Source organism: Dasypus novemcinctus, chromosome 16 (genome assembly GCF_030445035.2).
Source record: "Dasypus novemcinctus isolate mDasNov1 chromosome 16, mDasNov1.1.hap2, whole genome shotgun sequence".
NCBI lineage: Eukaryota > Metazoa > Chordata > Mammalia > Cingulata > Dasypodidae > Dasypus > Dasypus novemcinctus.
In genome coordinates, this window is record NC_080688.1 from 64,088,437 (window position 1) to 64,099,536 (window position 11,100).

At 42.9% G+C, this 11,100-nt stretch overlaps 1 protein-coding gene across 1 annotated transcript; it reads left to right on the top strand.

Annotated features, from left to right (window-relative positions):
- Nucleotides 1-7,457: 7,457 nt before the first annotated feature.
- Nucleotides 7,458-7,832, top strand: LOC101442665 (NHP2-like protein 1). Its single transcript, XM_058277092.1, has one exon. The coding sequence runs from the start codon at nucleotides 7,458-7,460 to the stop codon at nucleotides 7,830-7,832; it is 375 nt and encodes a 124-aa protein (XP_058133075.1).
- Nucleotides 7,833-11,100: the final 3,268 nt, after the last annotated feature.

Sequence of the window (11,100 nt, forward strand, 5' to 3'; positions counted from 1 at the left end):
GACAAGAAAAAATATGATATTTTATATTCTCCACATAGTTAATGAATTACTTATTTAGATGAACAGATACCACAAAAGAATTCAAATAATTGTCAACAGAAGTCTCCTTAGCACAATTATAATTAATTCAATTATGTTTTTTTAAGAGCTCTATGCCAAGGGGTCTTCATAAAGAGTCAATTATTTCCCCCACCCCCCATCGCTTCCTCGTCTGTTTTCTTGTTGTTTTTGCTCATTGTCTGTTTGTTTCATCTTTAGGAGGCACTGGAAACTGAACCTGGGGCCTCCCATGTGGGAGGCGGGCGCCCAACTGCTTGGGCCACATCTGCTCCCTGCTCATTTGTTTTTTGCTTGCTGTCTGCTCATTGTTTCCTCATTATCTTTTTTTTTCTGTTGTTCCTTGATTTTTCTTGTTGTCTGCTCAATGTCTGCTCATTGCCTTGTCTTCTTTAGGATGCACCGGGAGCCAAACCCTGGACTGACCATGAGGGAGGCAAGTGCCCTACTGCCTGAGCCACACCAACTCCCCCAAGAGTCAATTATTTTTGCTTTAGAAATCTCTGTATCCTCTGATCCAATTCAGGGCAGGAACACTAGGAGTATAATAACTAAACATTTACCAAGCATGACAGACAAAGTACTATCCTATGAGCTATGAGGAATATAAAAGAGAGGTGGCTATGGGTCCTTCCCTCAATGACTTTCCAGTTCAACTGATAGATGGTGTATAGGGGAGAGGCAGAGACCTAACATTTCTTGCTTGCTTCCTGTGATTGTGCAAGATTTTAAAACTTACTTTATCTTATTTAATGTTCAAATGGCCACTTATATAAAGAAGGTATTTTTCTCATAAGCAAACAAAAGTCCCCATAGAGGTAAAATAACCTGCCTGTGATCAATAAGCCTCAGCAGACAGTTCCAAATGACATGAAACTCTAGAAATACACATCAGTTGCAGACACATGGGCAACCCAGTGCAGCTGAGCAAGATGGGGCTGGATTCTCTTATAACAGACCATTTGGGGTTTTTTCGGCATTTCCAGGTCTGCCCAGCTGTGAGGTTGCAGGTGTGGAATAAGAGGATTCCTGGTCTAACCAGGGCTTTTCCAGGTTTCTATAAGGATTTGGGAGAGGGGCGAGGGAGCTGAGGAGTAATTATAATGCTGGACCATCCTAATTACCATTGCTGGGTAACTAGCCACGTCAGTGGGCAGAGGCATAAAACCACCACGGAGTCTGTGCATCAGGAATTGGGACCGGACACGGGGGGATGGCTTGTGTCTGCGCCACAATGTCTGGGATCTCAGCAGGGAAATCCCAAAGGTTGGAAGATGGGGTGACTCAGCTGGTGCTGGAATCATCTGGACAGGTCTTCACTCACATGTCTGGTAGCCGAGCTGGCCATGGCCTCCTCGTGCAACCCACTTGCCTACCAGCTTAGAGACCTCAGTCATCCTGCCTGGCAGCTCAGGGCTCTAAAGGGGAGCGTCTCAAGAGAGAAAGGGAAGCTGCCAGTTTAAGGCCTGTGCAACTTCTGCCAAGCACTTGATTGACCCAGAGCCTAAATTCAAGGAGCGGGGACATAAGCCTTCAATTCTTGATGGGAAGAGTGTCGAAGAATAAAGATATTTAAAGTCTTGGAGCTCACTGAAAGCATCTAAGAGAGTGTGGTTATGGACAAGAACAAGCCAATGGAATGTAACCTGAAAGAGCACTCTATTATTTAGAAGTAAGAAATACGAATAGGTTCAAGCCAAGGAGAGTAAAGTTGGAAGGAGGAAACCTGGACACATTTGGTGTTGGTTACAAGGAAGAGAGAAAGACGACCTGTGCTTAATGCTGCCAATAGGTCAGCAAGATGAGGCTCAGAAATGCCTTGGAACATGGCAGTGTGAAGACCATTGAAAACCTTATTCAAAAGGGTGGATGAGAAAATCAGGGAGAGAAAGGAGAGGCAGCACAGCTAGACAAGTTTTGAGATTTCTGTAAAGCGGAATAGAAAAATGGGACAGATTGGAAAAGGGAGATGTAAGTTTAAGAGAGGATTTTAATAAAATGGAACTTATAATATATACATTTTTTAGAGTAGCTGTAGATTTACAGAAACATCATTCAGAAAGTACAGAGTTCCCATCTGTACCCCTACACACAGTTTTCTCTATTATTACCATTTTGTATTGTTGTAGTACCTTTGATACAATTGATGAAACTTTATTATTATAGTTATACTATTAAATAGTCTATAATTTACATTAGGGTTCACTCTTTTGTGTTGTAAAGTTCTATGTTTTTTAAAAATTTATTTTAATCTGGTATTATTTATAAAACCCAAAATTTCCCATTTTAAGCACTTTTAAATATACAGTTCAGTGGTGTTAATTACAGTCACTGTGTTGTGCTACCATTACTACCATCCATCACCAAAATGTTCTCATCAAGCATTAACTCCCCATTCCATACCCCCACCCTGGCCCCAGGTAACCTGTACTCTAGTTTCTGACTCTATGAATTTACATATTCTAATTATTCCATATAAGTGACATCATACAATATCTGTCCATTTGTGTTTGGCTTATTTCATTGAACCTGATGTATTCAAGCGTCACCCATGTTGTGGCATTTATCAGACCTTAATTTCTTTTTGTGTCAAATAATATTCCATTGTATGTATAGATGATGTTTTATTTATCCATTCATCTGTTGATGGACACTTGGGTTGGTTTCATCATTTGGCAATTGTGAATAATGGCGCTATGAACATAGGTGTGCAAATATCTGTTTGAGTCCCTGCTTTCAATTCTTTGAGATATATACATAGAAGTGGAATTGCCAGTCATATAGTAATTCTATACTTAACTTTCTGTGGAACTGCCAAACTGTTTTCCACTGTGGCAGCACCATTTTACATTTCCACCAACAATGAATGAGTGCTCCTATTTCTCCACATCCTCTCCACACTTGTAATTTTCTATTTTTTTAATAGAAGGCATTCTAGTGTATCTCATTGTGGTTGGATTGCATTGTCCTAATGGCTAATGATATTGAGCATCCTTTCATGTGCTTATTGGCCATTTGTGTATTTTCTTTGGTGAAATGTCTATTCAAGTCTTTTGCCCATTTTTCATTGAGTTGTTTGCTTTTTGTTGAATTTTAGGATTTCTTTATGCATTCCCTTAGCAGATATGTGGTTTCCAAATGTTTTCTCCCATTCTGTAGAATGTCTTTTTACTTTTATGATGAAGTCCTTTGATATGCCAAAGTTTTAGCTTTGGGTCTGATTTATCTATTTTTTCTTCTGTTGCTCATGCTTTTTATGTAAAATCTAAGAAACCATTACCTAACACAAGGTCCTGAAGATGTTTCCCTATGCTTTCCCCAAAGAGTTTTAATTTTTGGATCTTATATTTAGGTCGCTGATCCATTCTGAGTTAATTTTTGTATGTGGTGTGAGGCAGAGCCTAACATTTTTGTAGGCTAGAGGGAATGATCCAGTAGAAAGGGGAAATGATGGCCCAACATATGGGCCCTTATAATTTGCATATGTATGTAAGTTTTATATTTTCCTTTTGATCATAGTATTCTATTCTAGTTTATGTTTTCCTTAAACCCAATTTTAATATCTTATTACTGTACAAGACAGAGTAGGTTATCATGGGAATGATGTCCTTGAACTGGAGAGAGGGATGGGAGCCCATGCACAGGGGAGGAGGCTCAGCCTGAGGTGGCAGGATGGATGGTGTGACTGTTGCATGCATTCTCAATGGGGGCAGATAGTAGTTCTTACTCGTTTATGTATAAAGCACGATTATAGCTATAGAACATAAACAGATATATAGTACATCTATGATTTTAAAAGTTCATGTTGTGTTGTCTGGGAAAAATAATATCTAAAATGACTGTTGGGGAAAGTGGATATGGCTCAAATGATAAGGCATCTGCCTACCATATGGGCTGACCCAGGTTCGATCCCTGGGGCCTCCTAGTGAAAAAGAAGAAGAGAAAGCATGCCTGTGTGGTGAGCCAGTGCCCATGCAGTGAGCCAGTGCTCGCGTCAGTACTCGAGTGGTGAGCCTAGTGCCCACATGGTGAGCCAGTGCCCACGCAGTGAGCTGGTACCTGCGCAAGTGAGTCAGTCATGCAGCAAGATGATGACACAATAGAGAGGAAGGGGAGAGTCAAAGCGAAGCGCAGCAGAGACCAGGAACTGAGGTGGCGCAATTGACAGAGAATCTCTCTCCACATCAGAATTCCCCAGGATGGAATCTCTCTGAATCCTAGAGGAGAAAGATGAGAAGACAAAAAAATAAAAATAAAAGAGAAATAGACACAGAAGATCACACAGTGAATGGACACAGAAAGCAAAAAAAAAGCAGGGCAGGGGAAGGGAAAATAATAAATCTTTTTTAAAAATAAAAATAAAATGACTGCTGGGGGGGTGATAATGAAAAAATGCTCAAAAACACAGATCTATTAAAACAGAAAAGAAAGGCTATATGAGTAGATGTCAGTAGGTGTTTAGATGTGGTGGTAGGAAAGCTGTTGGCATTCTCTCCTAACACCATCCATTTTCCTTTATGAAATAAGGAACAAGAAGAACTGAATGTAAGGAGGAGAAAGGGAGTTTTGCAGGTTTGACAAGAGATGCGAAAGTATGGAATTGTCCTTGGAGGATGGGAGAGGAAGTAACTAAAGACTCTTTTTATGTCAGTGGACATATTTAATGTCAGATCAGTTAGCATGTTTGTGTGTTGTTTTTCAACCACATTCAGCTGCTCATGTTAGGTAGAGAGTGGATTTTATCAGAATTGAGATTTTACTAGGGGAATTCAATGGATGGAGATATGAGCAAGGGAGAACCCAAAAGAGTTACTATGATCGTCAGTGCCCACCTACCCTCAGCTCTCTCCTTAACAGTACATGTTGTCCAAACACCTGCAGCCCTCCACCTAAGGGCTTCCTGTTGGCTTGTGTTCAGGGCAGGCCAGCGGTCTTGGCAAGTTAATGTCCCCAGGAGTAGCAATCAGCCAATGATGAATGGGACATCAGTTTTCTTGTCCTTTAATGGGGTAGAACGCTGAGGAGTGTTCCACACACCTGCTTGGTAAATGCCCTTTATTCACCTCCTTTGCTTCCCTGTCACACTATCTCACACTCCTACCAATGCTAATTGAGTTCACCTCCCAAATAAACTACTTGTACTCAAATCCTTGTCTTAGGGCCAGCTTCTGAGGGAACTCAAGCAGGACAATGATGAATCACAGTTTGTAAGCCAGGGAACGAGCGCATTAAGGATATGATGTTGCAGGGGGAGGATTGCTCGACAATGGAAGGTGGTAAGCTCAGTAGACTGGAGGACTCAAGGAATGCAGAGAATGATGGAATCAGGGTACTATAGAGAATGACCTGGAAAGATAGGAAGAAATGATTGGAGAGTGGGATCCTTTCAATTGAAATTATGCAGCTACTGGTGAAGACAAAGGTGAGGGTGAGGTTATGGGATTGTATGACTTGATAGAGCAGAAGTTAATATCATTGAAAGTGAGTGGATCAAAGAGTTGAGAGGACGAGGCCAAGAACCAATCACCTATAGGAGACTGATTATTTTGTTAGTTGTCTTTCACCTCTCTCCTAGGATCACTGTGAAGATTAAATAATGTAATGTACATAATGGCTTTTGCAAAGAACTCAGTACATAGCAAGTGCTTCATACAAGTTAGTAGAGGTCCAGAGATGGGTACATGATCCAACCAGACCAGTCAATCCCTCCTGAGGGTTGTTTTCACTGGATTCATTGAAGAAGAGCTTGTGAGGCTCTGGGGCTGGAGGCCTGGAGCTGTCTATGGCCATATATACTGCCCCACAGAGAAAGTTCATCTGCAGGAAGAAGGAGTTAGGGCAACACAAAGGCAGATGCCAAAATAAAAGGGAGAGAGGATACTGACAGTGCTGGATTCCCTGGCACCCTCGTCTCTGCAGTCAGAGCTTCCTTGCCTTTTCTATGATTATTCATTTGCTTCATGAGCCAATAAAAGTTATGGAAAAATTCTTATTTTCTTTTATTTAAGCTAGGTTGAGTTGGATTTCTGTCATTTGCAACAAAATAAAAACAGTAAAATGACAAATAAGGGAATTCACCTCTTTGCTCAGGCTGACCAATATGATCTAATACAAGGATCTTACACAGAGATCCTTTAAAGAGGAGGAAGTATGGTGAACTTTAAGGAACATCCAACTAAGGATCATCTCAGTGTTTATTTCCACTTTGCCATTTGCCAGCATTATGCTTTGGGGTTTCCTTGGGAGACTATGTAAGGGTCAGCCTCAGTTGAAGGCATCATATACCCCCATCTCCATGTCTTCTCTATAATGGGGAATTTTAAAATTTGTTCTCCAGAAAAACTTAATACTCTCAAAAGAACTGGTAAGGGTTCTCTTTGTAGGAAGTGAAAACTAATTAGTCAATTGTGTTTATTCACTTTGGCCATCTGGAAGCTCAGATCCACATATACAGTCCAAGGTGTGGGCCCTCATAATCAGCATATGTGAGTATGCAAATTGTATGTTTTCCTTCTGACCTTAGTATTCTATTCTAATTTATATTCTCCTTAAACCCAATTTTAATATCTTATTTATAGTTTATGATTTATTATAAGTATTGTATAAAAACTCCTCAATAAAGCAAAGTGTCAATAAATATGTACACAAGGTAGTATTCAACTTTAGGATAATCCCTTCAGTTCTCTGCATGAATTCTTAAAATATGGAGATAAAAACTTCCAGTGGAGATGGTAAATTCTGAAGCATCTCCGTTACTCCTAAGTATCACAGTAGTAGATGAACTATAAAATAGAAAACTAAAAGAACACAACTGGATTCAAAAATAAAATTAAAAATCCCCATGGCTAGGAAACAAAAAAGAAGCATCAAGAAGTAAATAAGGGGAAGTGGATTTGGCTCAACTGATAGAACATCCACCTACCATATGAGAGGTCCAGGGTTCAATCCCAGGGCCTCCTGACCTGTGTGGTGAGCTGGCCCACGCGCAGTGCTGATGCGCACAAGGAGTGCCGTGCCACGCAGGGGTGTCCCCCAAGTAAGGGAGCTCCACGTGCAAGGAGAGCCGCCCCGCACAAAAAAAAAAAAAGCACAGCCTGCCCAGGAGTGGCGCCGCACACTAGGAGAGCTGATGCAGCAAGATGATGCAACAAAAAGAGACACAGATTCCTGGTGCCGCCAAGAATGCAAGGGGACCCAGAAGAACACACAGCGAATGGACACAGAGAGCAGACAACAGAGTGGGGGAAGGGAAAGGGAGAGAAAGAAATTAAAAATAAATCTAAAAAAAAAGAAGTAAATAAGCCTGCTCCTTCCTCAGTGCGAACTTCCGGCCAAAGCCAGCACTCCTTCTCTGACTGAGGCTGCCCTCCTGTAGGAAGTGAATCCGCAGAACCGCAGCCATGTCTGAGGCCGATGGCGATCTGAAAGCCTATCCTACCTCACCAAGAAACTGCTGGACCTGGTTCAGCAGGCATGTAACTACAAGCAGCTTCAAAAAGGAGCCAGCGAGGCCACCAAAACCCTCAAGAGACATTTATGAGCTCATGGTCGTGGCTGCAGACGCTGAGCCCAAGATCATCCTACACCTCCCACCGCTATGTGAAGGCAAGAATGTGTCCTACCTGTTTGTGTGTTCCAAGCAGGCCCTGGGGTGGCCCTGTGGGTCTCCAGGACTGTCATCTCCTACTCTGTCACTGTCAAAGAAAGCCCATAGCTGCAGCAGCAGGTCCAATCCACTAGCAGTCCACTGGGAGCCTCTTAGGGTGAAGCTGTGACCTCAGCCCTGCTCTCCCACTGACTGCTTTCCCTGGGCTGGTGTATCATGTATTGTCTGTGTTGACATGTAGGTTTTTAGCTACTTTTTAAATTTTTTAAATTTTTTTAAATTTAATATTTATTTTTAAAATTTTATTTATCCCCCCTCCCCCTCTGCTCTCTGTGTCCATTCACTGTACATTCTTTTGTGTGTGTGTGTGTCTGCTTGTCTCCCTCTTGTTGTGTCATCTTGCTGCACCAGCTCTCTGTGGGCACAGGCCATCAGCTCTCTGCAGGTGTGGGCCTGCTTGCCTTGGCAAGGAGGCCCTGGGACGTGAACCCAGGGCCTCCCATATGATAGACGGGAGCCCAGTGGATTGAGCCACAGCTGCTTCCTTCAGCCACTTTTTATTGTTATGAAATACTGTAGTCCTGAATGGGTTTTGGATTGTTATATTGTTTTTGTTTTGTTTTACAGCCTTTTTTTCACCCTGCTCCCTAATCCTCTTATTCTCCTACTACCCAGTAGAAGAAGGAGAGTGGTGGCCACTGTCAAAGGCAGGGAAGAGCCAGGGTAGAGATCTTGTTTTAGCTGCCATCCTCTAACTTCCTGGACGGCTCTTTTGTGCAGGCATACAAGAAGGTATGAGGGAAGGAAACACTGTCCACTTTGGGTCCCTAGTGCCTGGCACCCAGAATCATCCCAAAAACGTTTAAATAATCAAAGGGTGTCCTTTGCTCTCATATTAGGCATATGTCCAAACACCAGTTACTAATGTGACCCCACTGTTTGTTTCAGGTAATGCGATGTTATATTCACCCATCAACCTCCACTGGTGCCCTGAGGGTGGCCGGGCAGCAGCATGCCAAAGAGATGTGCTGCAGGACCCCAGAAGCAGCCTGGGCGAGGGAGGCAAAGGGCAGTTGCTCTAGGCCTTAATGGAGGAGAGAGTGGCAAAGGAAAAGAGGGTCAGCGGGTGCTGGAAAGAAAGATTCTAGGAAGGTCAGGAAGACCTGTCTGGAATGTGTAGCAGAGATTATTGAGTCCGAGGCCACATCCTCTCTTTGGTGAATCGGTTTCTGCTTCCTGCCACAATGTGGGTCAAATGTATTCTTTATCACATCAGAAGGACAGGGCTAGTGTGTCATTCATTCTTGTGAGCAGCATAATAAAGAAATATATACAGATTCTGGGAGAAAAAAAAAAAAGTAAACAGGGCTGAAGCAATGGCTCGCTGGGCTCCTTGTCCGGAGGCAGTGGCAGTGGCCAGGAGCTTAGTTCCTCTAGAAAAAGGGGGGCCAAATGTGCTCCATGATGAAATAGGGCATTGAAGCTAAGCTTGTTCCGTAAAACCAGAAACACTTATCTGATCACAAAAGGAAGCTGAAAAAGAAAACTGTTGTTGACCTCTGTGTGAGCACTTAGCTTTTGTAAAATCAGGAGGGAAGGCTAATGAAGACAGGACTCAGCCCACAACCGAGAACTGAAAGACAGTACCTGATAGCCTGGTGACTGGATCTAAAGCATCATCGGTATCATTACAAGATAGGAACCCCCAACCATGAATATACAACTTTGTTCTAGACTGAGATCCTGGGGAGGGGGGAAAGGGGGCAATGGACAACAAGAAGGAAAACAATCACAAATGTCCTAAATAGGGAAGAGAGAAAGGAAACAAATCTCTTTCTCAAAATGAGCCTAGAAACCAACATTCTTGCAAGATATTAGAAGAAATCTAATGCTAAGAAAGGCAACAATCAAAATGGGTAATTAAAACACAAATTTGCTCCATTAGGAATAAATTTTAGGGGTTGTTCTGAAAAAGGCTTAAATATAAATATTTGGCATACACAAATCACATCCATAAAAAAGAAAGAAAGGGAAGTGGATGTGGCTCAAATGACTGGGTTTCTGCCTACCATATGGGAGGAGTTGGGTTCACTCCCAGGGGCCTCCTGATAAAAGGTATGCCCATGCGACAAGCCAGTACCCACGTGGTGAGCCAAATGTCCACATGGCAAGCCAGTACCTGCACAAGTGAGTCATGCAGCAAGATGATGACATAACGAAAGAGAGATGAAGGGGAGAGTGAAGGTGAGGTGCAGCAGAAACCAGGAACTGAGGTGCTACAAGTGACAGGGAACCTCTCTCCACATCAGAGGTCCCCAGGATTGAATCCCGGTGAACCCTAGAGGAGAAAAATGAGAAGAGAAGACAAAAAGAGAAATAGACACAGAAGATCATACAACGAATGGGCACATACAGCAAAAAAACAGCAGGGCAGGGGGGAGGGGGAGGAGAAAAAAAGACAAAACACAGTCAAATTAAACAAGAATAATTATCTATGACAAAGAATTAATTAGAAATTTTGAAACAAAAATATAGATTTTGAAATTCAAACTCTAATAGACCAGAGGGAAGCAGATGTAACTCAAGTAATTAGCACTTCCACCATAGGGGAGGACCTGGGTTCAATCCCTGGGGCCTCCTGGTGAAAAAAAGAGGAAGAGAAAGCATGCCCATGTGGCAAACCAGTGACTGTACAAGTGCCCGTGTGGTGAGCCAGTGCCCACACAAATGCCTGCATGAGTGCCCATGTGGTGAGCCAATGCCCCACGCAAGTGAGTCATGCAGCAAGATGATGACACATCAAAAGAGAGACAAGGGAAGCAGTTGCAGCTCAACTGATAGAGCATCTGCCTACAATATGGAGGGTCCAGGGTTCTACACCCAGGGCCTCCTGACCTGTGTGGTGAGCCGGCCCGTGCGCAGTGCTGCCACAAGGGTGTTCCCTGTGTAGGGTAGCCCCATGTACAAGGAGTGAGCCCCTCAAGGAGAGCCGCCCTGCACAAAAAAAAAAGTGCATCCTGTTCAGGAGTGGTGCCTCACACGCAGAGAGCTGATGCAGCAAGATGATGCAACAACAAAAAAGTGACAGTTTCTCAGTGCTGCATGACAAGAATGCAAGCGGACACAGAAGAGCACACAGCGAATGGACACAGAGAGCAGACAACTGGGGGGAAGGGGAGAGAAATAAATAAAATACATTAAAAATTTTAAAAAAAGAGAGACAAGGGGAGAGTCAAGGTGAAGTGCAGCAGAAACCAGGAACTAAGGTGGTACAATTGACAGGGAATCTCTCTCTACATTAGGAGTCTCCAGGATCGAATTTCAGTGAATCCTAGAGGAGAAAAAAAAAAAAATGGGAAGAGAAGACAACACAGACAGCAAAAAACAACAGGGCAGGAGGAGGGGAAAGGGGGAAATAAAATAAACAAATAAATCTT

Bases quoted from the DNA above. Each gene is read 5' to 3' on its own strand.
- LOC101442665 (XM_058277092.1), top strand. From the start codon at position 7,458: ATGTCTGAGGCCGATGGCGATCTGAAAGCCTATCCTACCTCACCAAGA.